Source organism: Polyodon spathula, chromosome 18 (assembly GCF_017654505.1).
Source record: "Polyodon spathula isolate WHYD16114869_AA chromosome 18, ASM1765450v1, whole genome shotgun sequence".
NCBI lineage: Eukaryota > Metazoa > Chordata > Actinopteri > Acipenseriformes > Polyodontidae > Polyodon > Polyodon spathula.
In genome coordinates this window covers 29,410,324-29,426,195 of record NC_054551.1, presented here as the reverse complement: position 1 = coordinate 29,426,195, position 15,872 = coordinate 29,410,324, and the positions used below count along the sequence as shown (strand labels likewise).

Genomic DNA, 15,872 nt, shown 5'->3' with positions numbered 1-15,872 from the left:
TCAAACTGACATAAAACATTTTGCTGTCACGTGGTCATTATTTACTGTAAGTGGTCTATTTTGAAAATGTAGATAGTATCGTTTATTAACAAATGTTGAGCATTGTATCAATGCTACTGGTGTTTACTGTACCTGTAATTGACTTATTTGTCATTTAATAAAACACTTTCATACTGATTATATTTTTCCATTTTAAAAAAATATCGAAAATGTATCCAGTAACATATCAAACTTTCATAAAGCTTAAAGGGAAATTTAGTTTTATGAGGGTATTGTGAAATCTAGGGGAGGAGCCAGTTGTCCTTGTGATAGTGAACAGAACTTTCTCTCTCTCTCTCTCTCTCTCTCTCTCTAGGGAATAAAAGAACGTACAGCCAGCTGCTCAACTGGATGTCATCATCTCATCATCACAGCTTTTCTCTCAGCTAGTGCCTCACTTGCAAACCATCTGTAGTGGCACATATACATAAACTATGCACCTTACATGAATTGGCAGCTATATATTCAATGAAAGCACACACTACAGTAACTGAAGCAGCCTGTCATGTGTCTGTAAAACAACTGACATTTGGCATGACCGACAGTGTTATGCAGACAGCATCAGTTTTTGGCTATATTCACTCAAGAGAAAAAAAAGAGAAAAATTATTCATAGGCAGATTTCCTTGTTTTATTTACATAGCCGTCAACTTGGTGCAGTTTATTGATATAGTCATACAAATCGTTCAAGCATATGTTTACTTGTAACTCGCTGCAATTAATCAGACTGGCGAGTCATTCAACAATCTGTAGTTCTTTTCAGCATTCTCATCTTTAGCTCACTTAGGATTGTTCTTCAATCTATGCCTGCTTATTTCTTCGTAAAGATGTTGTCTGAATTTAAGCATTTCCCCAATGTCCTTGTGATTAAGAATTGTCTGCAAGGAAAGCAACTGAACTTCCTTGGGAAGTTTGTAGCTGGACTTGCTGTACAAAGCTTCAAGCATTTTCAGAGATGCTGTAACCGAGCTCTGCAAATCAGGGAACGCTGGAAAAATTCTGGCATTCCATAAACTAATCCTGGATCTGTCAACTGATGAGACCAGGTCAGAAGCAGACAGACCCCAGAGGTCAACACATGTCAGTAGGCTTGTTCCAAAAAACTGAAGATCGATGATATCCGCTATTGATGCAACGCTTTTCTTCAGATTGTCATCTATGCCTAATACTACAGTCGCAAACTTTGTGCCTCCATTCACATTCACACTCAATGAATGCATAAAGGTGTTTGACGGGATGTGTGTGTTGCCAGATATCCAACAGCCACTGATGATACTGTTTCTACTTACAGTAACATTAGGACCAAGTATGGAGTATTCAACCACTGTGCCTGGAGCAACAGTACAACTTGGATCCACAAGGCTGTGAATAACACAAGCGGAGACATTCAGAGCAGCATCAGTGGGACAGATGCTAAAAGCCTCAGAAAGCAGACCGAGTTCAGCCCTTAGATTCAGATCTGCTGTGAAATGAAAGAGATACTCTTGGGTAGTGCCAATGTGGTAGAATTTGGAGTTGTTTAGGACAATTACATTAAGCGGCGTTCCTTTAAGGAGAAAGAATATCTTCTCTCTTACTTCAACTAGTTTTGCATCTTCTTTAGTGACATTAGCTGTGTTTCTGGTATATGCTGAAGTAGCCCCTGGCCCCAGTGCCTGGAGAAAGTCACCATATGCGTCTATTTCACAATCAAGGGGCCCGATTTCTTTAAACAGCACCAGCAACCGTTTTGCAGTCGGATGGTCAATGTAATAAGTGCTATCAGTGTAAACAAACTCACCAGCACTGTTATCACCTACTTCACCAAATGAACGTGGGAAATGCTTCACCTTTTTGCACACTGCCCCACTGATGTACATTGTCTTAATGTTCGGCTTATGCAGAAAACTGTGACACGACCTGTACTCTAGCATGCCATACTCCGACTCTGCTTTTGGTTCCAAAACAAATACTCCATGCGTGGTTCCAATGGAAAGTGAAGAGGGGTGGGCTAAAGCAGTAAAACCTGGTCTATCAAACCTAATGGTCTCATTTTCTTTTATGCAATAAAGTTCTATATCATCAGCACAGGTCACCAGAACTCCAGGCTCCATGTGTGAAGGAAAATCGATGTACATAACCAGTTTGAGCTCCAGCATTTGGTACACAGGGTCTCCAAGCGGAAGGGTTGTGAAGATTTTTCCCAGTGCACTTGCACTAGGCAATCGTTGACTATACCCCCCTATGAAAATATAGGAAAAAATATTAAAATATATAACTGTAAACAAAAAACACATTTTGACTGGAATGCAGTTACAAAATATCTATATTGGGTTTGTTTTCATATGCTGATCACAAAGTTCACAATATTAGAAATCCATTGAATGCACTGTACAATCAATGACAACATTTTAACAGCTTATAAGCAGTATACATGACAGTGGCGTCGTTTGCAAGCCACTGTTGCTGCCAACTAGGATATATTCTGGGTTTACAGTAAGTGTGTATTAGAAATCAATAGGATTTTAAAAATAACTCTATATTTTGCCAACCAGATTGTTGCCAGCCCCTGGGCCTTAAGTGTGACACACTCAGTTTCTGCAGTATTTCAATAAAAAAAGAAATACATGCAATAAAAATGTGTCTGTCGTATCTCTGGGCCACAATAAATAAAATAAAAAAACAAATAATTATATTTAATGTCAGTATTGCCAAAGTCTATCATGAATTTAAATGTACTATAATAACTATCCAAAACTGAGGTAGATTACCTGCATGGATTAGAAGGGTTCTAAATGTGCTTAACTTGTCATCATACTGCTCTTGCAGGTGCTGAATGGAATACAATGTGGACCCGCCATTGCCTTTAGAAACAAAACAAAATGTGTTTGACTTGCAAAACTTTTTGATTTAATCTGCATTTAAATTGCTTAGCTGAGCAAGAAGGAAAATCTGATAAACATTCACCACAGTACTTGCCTATTTTAACTCCCGGGGGGTCAGCAAACACATGATATTTAACCCAGAGTGGAAGTTCCTTCCTTCTTAGTTTTTCAGCTATTTGTTGCTCATAGGCCAGTTTCTGCTTTTTATCGGCTGCTGTGATAACAACTATGTCCCAGAATTCGCCAGTCTGTACAGCCTTGCCTACAGAAATAAAACGACATAAATGTACTGTATTATATAGCTGTGTATTGGCTTGTTGTAAAGTACTCTAGTCATATGGCCCCAATGTTTTAAAGCTGCCTACAGCCGGTCTGCACTGAGGTAGTGTACCATACAATAATAGCGTCAAAATCAGCAAAAGCCATTCTCTTAAAGCGCTCAACAAATCTAAAATGAGTATGATGATAAAATAAATAAATAATATCCCTCGGTCATTTTTAATACCACACTGTGTTAAATAAACTGGTACGTCATTTGTGACGTTTACCATACTACATTTCTCCACATGGTAGTTTTGTTCTCCCCAAAAAAGCTATGCAGTAATTTTAAGTTCACTGTAACGGTGTACTGCAGGGCCTTTCTGGAGCTATACTGGTTTGCGATTAAAACAACTTGCTACATTACTACACTTGTGTATATTTCCACGTGATTGACGAAAAAGCAATACCCAGTACCTCTAATTGTTTCAAACTTGTCAAGTTTTCCCTTGGTAGCTTTTTGCAAAGGGACGTCTGGAGATATGTGGTGCTCACTCATCATGTCGAGATTACAAAATAAACCAGGAAGCTGCTGAAAAGAGTACCGGCAGCCATTTTTGTGAGGGTAAAATATGTTTTTTTTTTAAATATCGAGCTACAGTTTATATGACATTAACAGCTGTAAAGAAGCTCATTAGATTATTAAAGTTACTTGATTTCCAATGTACACTAAAGTGTGGTTGATTTTAATAACGTAAACTGCACTCACATTACGTGTGTCACGGAAGACATCTTTATGCGGGTCAAAACAAACACCGTTATAAGGGGTAATTATTTTTATTACAATACTTATGTAATTATTTACATGTTATGCAAGAAAACAAATTAAAAATAAATAAAAAGTGATATATACTCACAAAAAAATACTAATATTTAAAATATACATATCGACAATGTCCTGCTTTCCGTAGTTGTACTGTCGTCATAGTTACAGGCATAATACTGTGAACTCCAACAGGCAAGTAGTACAAGAAATAATACAATACCTTAGAAATGAATTTATTACCGTGTGTGACATGGTAGTTATTCGAGGTAATTTCTAATGCACTAAGTCATAAATGCATTTGGGGTTAACTAGCTTGTCATGAGTTTATTTTACGCTCATAACCCGACCAACCCATAAAGCGTTTGGGGTGTCTGCCGACTAGCTATTGAGACGACAGATATATTTTTATTTTGTTAAAGTCAGTGTGGTGTTTTTGATGCGTGGCAAGTATGAGATTTTTGTTTGTTTAAGTATTTATTTATTCTTTTTTTTATTTATGCTTTCCAACAGAAATAAATATTGTCCTGAAACACATCTGAGCTCATCTTGTATTTTTGTTTGTTGCTTTGCTTTATAGAGCATTCATTGACGGGATAAACTTCAAGACGATGACAAGTGTTCCCCCACTGGAGGCCAGTGACATTCTAGTGTCCAACTCCAAATCATTAATACTTAAGCATGGACGAACTTTTTTTTTTTTTCTTTCCTTTGAAATACTTCTTGATACAGTTATAGACATTCAACTTTAAGTCAATTTTTTAAAAATTGATTTTTTTGCTGTTTTTAAGCAATAAAAATAATTAAATTTGCCCATATTTAACCATGTATTGCTGGAAATGTAAGATTTATACTCTGTAAATATAAATGTTAAACTGGATTCACACAGATAGATTTTTACGGATAACCCAGCTTCCAGGAAGCTACTTTTGGGATGGGATGAAGACTCTACAGTTCCTCGACCTTCATGGCATGCAGTGGGAAACAATATTCAGTTCCTGTCAAGCTGCCAGAGCCTCATTGGGTTAACATTGTATGACACCCCACTGAGTCTGAGGGAAAGTTTCAGACATTGTACTATCAGCAGTATGGTAAAACAGCCATGTTACTGCAGTAGTAACATGGCTGAACAGACAAACAGAATAGACTAACATAAAATGAGTTTACTAAAACCAATAGCTGACTGAGTAGTAGCAATGACATTATTAAAATAGATTATTGTATTGACATTTTGACTATACCTGCTTCTACCAAAGACTATTTATTGCCTTTGTAGTCTTTTCAAACCCATTAAGAGCCTTAAAGGACTGCCTAGAACTGTCACACTAAGGCAAACATAACATGCTACGTTTTTACTTGTATAATTACGTGTTGTATAGCAACAAAAGACACGTAACATAATGAGAAACAACTTTTGCAATTCAAGTTGAACTGTATCCTGCGTGGAAACGTGTATTCTTCCGATTTTTTTTTTAAAGTTGCAACGCCTGGGAAAAGTTGTTGTGTTTAAATTTCACACACGGACACTGCTGTTTGCATTACTGCCTCTAAATTTGTGTAAAGCAAAGGCTTAACTGGTTCATACAAGAACTAATAGACCCGCATCGCCGTGCTTTTGACGAATCAGCGTTACTGGCGAGTCAGCAAACACAGGCGTCAGCTGGCTTCAACCAGTGTTTATGTCATACCACAATAATTCTGTTTGTCACATTTTGACGGTCGGCTGTGGGCACTTCCTAAACACCAGTGACACGAACAGCACAAACACAGGAAACTGGTGGAATGATTTAAAGACAATCAGTCGCAGATATAGAGAGGGTGGCATCCTGACTGATTACAATAGTACGATGTCTAAACACAGGAAAATTGAAAAAATGGTCGTAAAGAAGAAGAAGCGCTGTATATTACGGGAAGAACTCACGATGGCAGCAATTTGTATTTTTGTTGCTTTGGTCCTTGTGGTTGCAATCATATTTTCCATGAACAGAACTTTTTGTCCAGGTAATAACCTATACTTTTTTTGTTAAACAAAGGGGATCTGTTGTGTTTCAAAGGCGAAGGATAATGTACGGCACTTTCTAGTAGTACAGAACTAATAACAGTGTTTATTGGGCTATCTTTATAGTTTAACATACAACAACTATACAAGGCGTCAGAAAGTCATTGTGTGTTTTGCTCATCACATACTACAGAAGGTTGTTTATTGTTGCTAGTACAGTTATTAGTGGATATGGAGCAACAATATGCGATTACTAACCTGAAGCAACTGTGTGGCAAATTAGTTAAATTAAAACAATTCTAGCTAGTTTTGGTTTTCACTGGCGAGAACCAGTTTCTGACGAGGTGGTCTTTCACGTTCCATGCATCCTAAAATACCTGCTGACCAGGTCAGTGGTGTTAGGCCATGCGATGTACATAGTCAAGTGTATGTGCAGAAATGCCAGCCATGCTCTTGCATGGTGCAGAATGGCGTCTGGTGTAGTACATTATTTCTAACGCTAAACGATCTCTTTGAGCCGTTGCTTATTCGAATTGTGTTAGCTGGCCCGTCGTTGAAAAAATTGGCCTGTCTTTCTTCACCAAAAAAAAAAGAGACAGACACACAGACTGCAGATATCTCCATGTATTCAAACACTTAGACGTAAGCTACACTTTTTTTTTTTAATATATAGCAAGGCAGCTGATACTAAAATGTTAATTTCTCAGTGCTAAGAGTTTATTATGCTGATCATTTTTGTTAATTGGACAGTAATTATCATTTAGTTGCATAGCATTGCTGCATATGAGTGAGATTTTCCTCCCTGATTAACAAACTGTTCCAGTCATCTTGTGAGTTGACATGCTATTTACAAATAACATGATAGCAGAACGGTTCAATATATATATAACTGATATTCTTTCACTAAATTAATGAAAATATGTTGCATGAACTCTAGAGGGTGGGGGTGAATCAACCAGGACAAACCTGTCTTTCAGTGGCAACTTGACCTGCAGATTTCAGCCAATGGAATGTGTACTGATTGTTCTCTTGTAGCTCAGGAGCCAGGATTTTCATTCCCTACTGATGGAGATATGCTGGACTACCTGCTGGATCTCGGCCTCCTACAAAAGAAGGATGGGTTGCTGGTGTCCTGGTATCACTCTGCTAACAACAGGAATGAGATGGAGAAAGCCTTGAAAAGTAACTTTTTAATTGTTGTATGGTGGAGTGTATTTGAGTTTTTGGCCAGCTTATAGATGGAACAAAAAATGATTATGAACTTATTAAGCTATGGTTTTATTTGATTAAAGTTTGTGTAAATGATTTGAGGTGTTATGTATTAAAAAAAAAACAGAACGTTAACACTAGAACTACCTGATTTTCAAACTACCTAGAACCGTGGGTCACTTTGACCCATACGTTTTTGAACTGCTTCGTTATGAAAATGAAAGCTATACTACCGGATACAACTGAAAAGTTTTATTCGTGAACATCATATCTAACATTTACATCTCGGAAACACCGTATTTAAATGGGAAATTAAACATAAAAGGCTGTGAAAATGAGTGCATATACAGCACGACTACAAACAGTGGAAAAATATAATGAAATATACATTTCAAAAGAAATGGGTATATACGTTGTTGGAAAACATGGATTGAGAATTGATTAGGGGTTTGCTACGCATGTGGACTGGCAGAGCTATACTGGTGTTCTTTTCTGAAAAGAGACTAATATTGCAGATAGCAGATTGTTTGGTTCAAATTGCATGTACTGCTAACCACTGATAGAGACGATGCGTCTACAAACTGCCCAACAATGACTGCAAGCTAATAAGATAACAATGCTGTGGACTAGAAGGGAACAGGCTCTAGACTTCAGAGAGATCAAATGAGATAATCCCACTGGTATCAAAGGGGGTCGCAAGGAGATAACAAAAACCTTTTGTCTCCAGGAGTGTGAAGAATGCACTGAGTTCAGAGGTTGTCACATTAGACTACACACACACACACACATACATACAGACACACACACACACTAAATTAACAGAATAAAGTGTTGTACCTTGACCATTGGTTAATGTCAGAGAAAGGGAAGGTGGACCATCTATACAGAAGGGTATTTAATGTCACGCAAACATTGTAATTTTGAGTATTCTGCTTGTCCTGTACCTGGGACCAGACTCCCTGCATATTTCAATAAACCTGGCAACTGATTGAAGAAAAGGACTCTGTGCATTTTCTTGAATCTACTTAATCACCATCTATTTTTTAAGTACTTCATACATATACCAGTGTACAGGTATAAACTGTATATGTACACTCAAAACAGAGTATGGCTGCATTGTACTCAACGGAGGAGTGTATGCGTCTGTCAGCTGACTGTGCCTGCATCCAAGATCTGTGTTGTAAACACAGACGCAGTTCCATTGAACACTATTGTGTAAATACGTGTAAACTGGGACATGAAAACCTGTAAAACTGAAGTGTTTTTGTGGTTTTTTTTTTTAGTTTTTTTCTGAAAGTAATTATATAACATGCGTTTCATATTAGGCACAAGTTGTTATCCTACCTGTCATTTCGGTTTGCTGTGTACAACTTGCCGTATTCCAATCAAAATGACTACTTTCAAGATTAAGTATTTCCTTCTGATATATTCCCATTGCATTTGTGGAACAAAGCGAAGGATTGCTGTCTCCCAGGTACATTGAGAAATAAAGTACACAGGCTTTCACCGAGTTGGCATCTTGGTGCTATTGTATAGATCCATAAAGAATGTGTGTTTTAGTTGGTATTAATTAAGTGATCATTTGAAGGCAGAACAAAGATTCAGGTGGTTTCAAGGCAGAACATTGGGCCTGCCTGTGATAATAAGACATGTGGTGGTGGTGTTATTTGTTACCATGTTCAGTCTATGGAAGGTTATTGGTGTTTCCTTCAGCATTTATTTATTTTTTTTAAATTATTTTTATCAAAAGGTGATGCAATGGTCCTGGAGGCAGATGTTAACATTGAAGGTTACAACACAGATGGCCAGACAAGCACCCCGATCATGGCCCACCCACCTGACATCTATAGCGATAACACTCTCCAGGAGTGGCTGGATGCTGTTCTCAAGTCCAGTAAAGGTGAACTCAGACTTGATGTCTTCATGTGCATATTCTGTTTTGCTTCCTAATTCTAAAACCTATAGTGCACATACAGGATGGGGATTCTTTCTTGATTACAGCTCAAATCACTGAACAAGGTGAAATGTCTCTCCATGCACAATTATAAAGTTTAGCCTTCTTGTATTGAACAGGTATTAAGTTGGATTTTAAAACCATCGAGTCAGTTGGTCCCTCTCTGGATATTTTAAAAAAGAAAGCTTTGGAAAGTGGCATTAACAGACCTGTCTGGTTGAATGCGGATATTCTCCATGGCCCTAATGTTCCTGGGTTTATAGAAGTAGTGAATGCTACTAGGTAAGTGTGCTTGGGCACTTTACCTCTTCACTCCAGTCTTCTGCTTTTTCAAAGGAGACAAACACTGAGATGCTACAAAACTGAAATATCAGAGTCGTTTAACTGAAGGTCTCTTACGCACTCCCAAGTCATTTGTTTCCCTGTTTATTATTATATTGTTGAATAATAGGGGTTCATTAAAGGCTACTGTAAAAGCTGTGAAAACAAGTGGCTTCTAATGTCGTTTCAATTGCTTTTTTAGATGTCTCTTAATGTTTTATGGTGTTTGCAGGAATTCGGAGGGGTTCTGGGTTCTGGTTTCACTAGCATGCCTAGAGTTTGTCTAGAGCAGCGGTGCACAACTGGCCCTGGTGATCCATTCCAGTCTGGGTTTTTAGCAGGTTCAATGAACTAATTTAGGACCTGCTTGGAACAGACCTGGACTGTAATAGATCTCAAGGGCCGCTGACTGAGCAGAGTTCCTCATCCCATTTAAATCATGTCATTAAAATGCATGTTAAACCCCTTGCTGGTCAGTGTCCAATATATTTGACATTGAGAAGATAGGCATTAAATAGGTAGTTTATTTACAGGTGAATTTCTAATAAATATGCAGTTTCCTAAAAAAAGACACTACCAACAACAACTGAGTACAGTTTAATAAATCTTTATTTTAAATTGTTATGCATGCCTATGACAGATATAATATTATTATTTTTCTTTTAGTTTCTTGAACCTCATTCAGGAGAAGTTTCCCAATGCTATAATCTCACCTGGCTGGAAGGTGCTGTATGTCTCCCTGCTGCCCAACGAGACATACACACGCGCTATGGTGGAAGATATGTACGAACTCTTGAAGAATGTTACCCAGAAAGTTACCTTCCCTATCCAAGCCGTTATGGGTAAAAATGCTTGGCCACACTTGAAGTGGCTGCTGGAACAGTCCCCCAGGTAACAGTTACACAGATAGCCATTTGCAGAGAGAAATTGTTTATTTTGGATTTGTACGTTATGTTGCTCGTTGCAGGCTGAGCTGTTCTACAGCAGTTCAAATGTAGAATACAGAAACCAGCTACACGTACAGTTTTATGTTTGAAGGAGAACTGCATGCAACAGGTTTATATCTGTATTTCAGTTTTAAAATATGCATTGTTCTTTTAGAACCCTTATTCCTTTGCCAGGTCCCTGCCATTGTAGTATTATGTGACCTACTTTATATGAATTCCTCATTTTCATGGTTCTTTTATTTTTAGATACAACCTGATGTTGTGGCAGGAAAAGGACGACCCTATCACTGTGGAGGACCTTCTGTTCATCCGAGATAACAGCCAGCCAGATCAGATCTACTATGACATCTACGACCCAGTCTTATCAGCCTTCAAAGAAATGGCATGTCAGTATAAAGCAGGATTTTAAATGTGCAGTCATCTAGGCTTTAAACGAAAGATGTGCAGCTTATTCACTTCCTGTGTTTGAGGCAATATGATCTTGTCCTCATGTGTGTGCAGCTTAGAATCTAGTGAAAATGATCACAAGGGGTCCTATTGCCTGTAACAAAGGAAGCAAGCTTATACATTGGCTTCATCTGAGCCAAAGTAAAACAACAAGTCTGGAAAACCTAAATCAACATCAAAAACAGGGAAATCATAAGAAAATGTGTTAGCGGTAGGGTTATTACCGGTTTACATTTTATCTACAGAAATCTCTTTTCCTATCGGCCTCATTTGAACTGGTGGAACTTGGCCATCCACCCAGCCGTGAGTGAGCCGGTTTGAGTCAAGTTCATTGAAATGTTGGTTTGGCTTTGGCAGCTGAATGAATTCACACAATATTTTACAATATTCCCACAGTTCAGCCAAACAGGAGTAGACGGTTTTACTCCGGAGGAAACCTGATTGACTACTTTAAGCCTCGGAACTCAGATGGGATCTACGTCCGATGGCACAGCATTGACAACAGGATCACACTGATGACTTTGCTTAAAGGTAAAGGAACATTTGCAGTAAGAACTGTCTTTACTGTAATCGGTTTAATGAAACATTCATCCTACTTGAACAAGACAGTTTATTCACAGTCAAATCACAAATATCAAGAGAGTTTACAGGTAAAGCTAAGGTGACCAGTTTGTGTCAGAATCATGACTTCTCAGATTACTTTCATATTTCACTCACTGCATATAAGTGCTGCTTTGTGTTGATATTGTTGCCAGCTCCAAAGTTGGGGGCATTGTCATGGGTCAACATGTACACATTTATAGAAACAAATGAAATTCTGTATGTGTGTGTATGTTTGTATATGTGTGTGTGTGTGTGTGTGTGTGTGTGTGTGTGTGTGTGTATATATATATATATATATATATATATATATATATAGTATATTAATTACAGACACACACACACAGAGTACCAGTCAAAAGTTTGAGTACACCTGCTTGAAACCAGGCTTTTCATGACTATCTATGCTTTTAACTTTATAAACATGTCTATAAACACTTAATATTTCATCATATGATATGTGTACTTATATAAGCTGATAATCATAAGTCAATTGCATTCAAAAATGTAATTTTTAAATGAAAATATAAGTCTTGTCAATTTCAATGAAATGGTCACCCAAAGCAAGGGGATTTCAGTCTGAAGCCCAAAGCAGTTAAAAGTCTGAAATGTGTATAACACAGTGTTAGAACACTGGCCTAAGTATAAAAGTGTCTTTGTTAGATGTTCTCTGAGTTAACTAGCATGTTACCTAATTAATCTTTTGTCACCAATTATTGTTAACAGGGGAGGGTCCATGATTACTATAAATATAGGTCGCATAGGCAGTGTCATGGTCTGGGGTTGCTTTGCTGGTGACAGAGTTGGTGATCTTTACCAAGTCCATGGCAAGCTGAACCAGCATGGCTATCATATCATACTTCAGAGGCATGCCATTCCATCAGAATCTACGGCTAGTTGGGCAGTCCTTCATTCTGCAGCAAGATAATGACCCGAAACACACCTCAAAGTTGTGCAAGAACTATCTGCGAAGAAGGAAAGTGAAGGACAACTCAATCTAATGACCTGGCCTGCCCAGTCTCCAGACCTGAATCCCATCGAACTTGTATGGGACGAACTGGACAGAAGAGTCGAAGCAAAGCTACCCACAAGTGCCCTACATCTCTGGGAATTGCTGCAGAAGAGCTGGGAAGACATGTCGGGTGATTTCCTGCTGAAACTTGTTAACCGAATGTGTTTGTGAGGCTTTTATTAAGGGAAAGGGTGGCTATTTTGAGGAATCCAAGATTTAGAGACAATTTTCAATTTTCTTGAACATTGCTTTGATACTCCTTATTTTTGATTTTGTATATTGTAACATGTGTTTTCATTTTCAAGTATTTACAGAAACGTATACAACGTAAAACATTGTCAATTATGAAAAAAAAAAAGTCTAATTTCCAGAAAGTGTACTCAAACTTTTTACAGGTAATGTGTGTGTGTGTATATATATATATATATATATATATATATATATATATATATGTGTGTGTGTGTGTGTGTGTGTGTGTGTGTGTAGAACACATTTAAAACAAATCAAAATGTTAGTATTTTGTATTTCTATCCATGTGCCAAGTCCTGAAATTATGAAAACATATGGTGCTGTTATCAACACCAGAAGGAAAATTAATTTTATTTCCATGAACTCATCCTTTTTAATGAGTTTAATGTGTGGTATTTCATCATTGGGTAATAGTCAGTTTTATCTACAGCCCAAGTCCATTGTCAGATTTTGTTGGCTTTTTACCTGGGGGGGGAATTATTTGGCATAAAAATGGCAATTTTTTTTCTAGGACTATTCATCTGGGTCCTTGCTGGAAGAAAGGGTTGCTGAATGTGCCAAAATAATAGCACTAAATGGCTTTTCTTTGTGCTTTCATGTATGCAAGGGATTAGTCTGAAACTGAGCGACTATTTCCATGCGAAACCTGCACAACAGTCTGAACACAGCAACTTTTAAGCCCATAGCAACCTAGCACAGTGGCCTTTCAGTCAACCAACCAACACTTAACAATCCTGACTACTCTGCAAAGCATCTGTCTGATGCAACTTAAAGAAAAAAACAACAGCTATTATGTTTTTGTTGTTGTGCAAGTTTATAGGGAGAGTGTTAACTATGAAACTGGGAATATATATATATATATATATATATATATATATATATATATATATATATATATACACTCTATTTTTTTAAATCTACTGAAAACAAAGTGTGCTGCAGATTTAACATTAATAATGTATTACTTGGTGAATGACAAATCTGGCACGATCGTGGGCCACCTAGACAGAAATTGGCGTGAGATTAATAAATGGTGTTTTTTGTTCTGCAGAAGGAGATGGCGGGATGATTGTTGTACCAATCAGAGAAGCACAAAGCAGTGCTGGGGTTCCAGCGGTAGACGGCTCAGAATCGGACTTTCCACTGCAGGAGTGTTTAGATCTTATACTTGTATCCGCCAAACCATGGGGCATATACCTGAAGATCAAATCTCAAGAACTACTCACACCAGCACTCACTTTACTGAAGCATTTAAATGAGAAGAAACTCCTTTATAACCCAACTTGGATAAACATGGACGTTTCCTATGGAAGATTTGCAACTCCTGGGTATATTGGAGGGGATCAGTTTATAAAGGAAATTAACAAGGTGTTTCCATATGTAACTATAGCTCCTGGCTGGCCAAAAGAGCAACTGGTCCAGGGCTATACAAAGCCTCTAGTGGAAGATATGGTAAGTCTTTGTAAGGGACTGTGGCAAGAGGTATCGTACCAGCTGCAAGCTGTGGCCCTGGGTAAATCATTCTTGGAAATTCAAATGCTACAGCAGAATTCCCCTCGACACTCCTTGACAGTAGAACACCAGTTGGAACAGGGGAGCTACATGGCTGGTTACAAGGGACTGATCTTAGTTCGTGAAAGGAACACAGACAAAGTTTTTTACAATCTGAACAAGGACTACAGTAGCAATTTCGCAAGAGATGTCTTTACTTCTTAGAAGTGAAATGGTTATGAACACAAGCAGTAATTACTATTGAATGTAATATTAAAGTCTTGAAAAATAAATCTATGTTCTAGTTAATCTGCAGTTTTAAAAAATACGGTTTCAAGGGGAGACACTTATTTTTGTAGTGACAAAACAATTTTGATAGATATTTTACAACTGTTTGGAATTAAAATGGCAAAGCCTTACAAACCAGCTAAACACCTAAACAAATAAATATGTTACCTAAGTTTACAAATCACACTGTATAAGGTCTACAAAACCTAAGATTCACATCCCTTTTTATATTGCATTACAAATGTACCTTATCTTCTAATGTGATATTTGTATAGCACACAGTGTCACCTACTGGCTGAAAATTGCAACTGCTGTTTCCTTGAAGGGGGTTTTCTTACAGATTGGTTGAATATTGTTACTGCTACAAATCAGGCACATCTGAATTTACTATGCAGCCCAAATCTCGTGGCACATTTTGATATTTCTATTCTGGCCCAACAGACTATTAGATATGCAACTCTTGCTTATTTTAAGTAAGAGTGAATCTGGTGGGCAGGGACTGTAGCCATTGTTTTTCTACTTTACTGAAGAATTGAGACATTTTTGGAGCTAGACCAACCAGCTTTATAAAATGAGTGACAATTGTGGGTCGGCTTGCAATTTACAGTGAAAAAAAAAAAAGATTTGTAGCACATCATTTTTCTATAGATGTCCAAAGTTCTCACACAAAAAGATAATGCCTGTAAACAACATTTTTTCAAATGTTTTATCAAGTCAGCATTATTCACTGTGACTTCACAAAAATAATAAAGAACAGTTCTGATATACAAAGAGAAGTCCAGTTCTTTATTAAAAAAAAAATAATAATCTTTTAAGTAAAATGTAAATGATGTGTTTAGGTTCTGCTGTCTACCAGAAAGAACACTTCCATTATGATAGCCTGTGTCAGCAGCATAATCTAAATTACACAAGTGGAATCTCTGCCATTTAATGAAATTACAGGATTTGGTACAGTTTTGATACATAAACCTCACTAGGGGTCCCATTCACACCCCACTGCCAAGGAAAGTTCAAAGCACATAACAGCTATGACTACAGGATGTATTAAATGGACTTGCAGACACCAGTCTTCTTGCTAGTGGCACCTCGGGTCATGGACTTCAATCTGATTGTTATCTCCTTGTAACCTTTACTTATTGCTAACGTGTCAGGCTACAAAACTTTTGAATCAATGAGAACCAAAAGTCAAGGTTATTGAAGAAATTCCTCATTCTTACCACAACAACATCATAGATACCTCATTATAATAAGTCAGATTGGTATGTTTGGACCTTATCTTTAAAAGGGCTTTACAACACAGAAATTACGTTGTACTAGATTGACCCAAACAAGAGTTCTATTGTTCTCAGCATTAAATACTGTGCCTCTGTGG

At 37.6% G+C, this 15,872-nt stretch overlaps 2 protein-coding genes across 2 annotated transcripts; one reads left to right on the top strand and one right to left on the bottom strand.

The window, feature by feature from the left end:
- Window positions 1-635: 635 nt before the first annotated feature.
- Window positions 636-3,966, bottom strand: fpgt (fucose-1-phosphate guanylyltransferase). The gene is made up of 4 exons (XM_041278226.1): window positions 3,638-3,966; window positions 2,997-3,164; window positions 2,789-2,881; window positions 636-2,259 (listed from the first exon to the last, which is right to left on the bottom strand). Exons 1-4 carry the CDS (start codon window positions 3,720-3,722, stop codon window positions 818-820), a joined length of 1,788 nt encoding a protein of 595 aa, XP_041134160.1. The 5' UTR covers window positions 3,723-3,966; the 3' UTR covers window positions 636-817.
- Window positions 3,967-5,634: 1,668 nt separating this feature from the next.
- Window positions 5,635-15,267, top strand: LOC121330660 (protein FAM151A-like). The gene is made up of 8 exons (XM_041277349.1): window positions 5,635-5,984; window positions 7,018-7,164; window positions 8,942-9,091; window positions 9,265-9,427; window positions 10,133-10,357; window positions 10,660-10,799; window positions 11,257-11,391; window positions 13,773-15,267. The coding sequence occupies exons 1-8, from the start codon at window positions 5,663-5,665 to the stop codon at window positions 14,435-14,437; spliced, it is 1,947 nt and encodes a 648-aa protein (XP_041133283.1). The 5' UTR covers window positions 5,635-5,662; the 3' UTR covers window positions 14,438-15,267.
- The last annotated feature ends 605 nt before the right edge of the window (window positions 15,268-15,872 follow it).

Coding starts and splice junctions, on each gene's coding strand:
- fpgt (XM_041278226.1), bottom strand. CDS start 3,722: ATGATGAGTGAGCACCACATATCTCCAGACGTCCCTTTGCAAAAAGCT. Junction 3,165..3,637: donor CAAGTTTGAAACAATTAGAG/GTACTGGGTATT, acceptor TTATTTCTGTAG/GCAAGGCTGTACAGACTGGC. Junction 2,260..2,788: donor AACCCTTCTAATCCATGCAG/GTAATCTACCTC, acceptor ATATTTTCATAG/GGGGGTATAGTCAACGATTG.
- LOC121330660 (XM_041277349.1), top strand. CDS start 5,663: ATGTCATACCACAATAATTCTGTTTGTCACATTTTGACGGTCGGCTGT. Junction 5,985..7,017: donor GAACAGAACTTTTTGTCCAG/GTAATAACCTAT, acceptor GTTCTCTTGTAG/CTCAGGAGCCAGGATTTTCA. Junction 9,092..9,264: donor TGTTCTCAAGTCCAGTAAAG/GTGAACTCAGAC, acceptor TGTATTGAACAG/GTATTAAGTTGGATTTTAAA.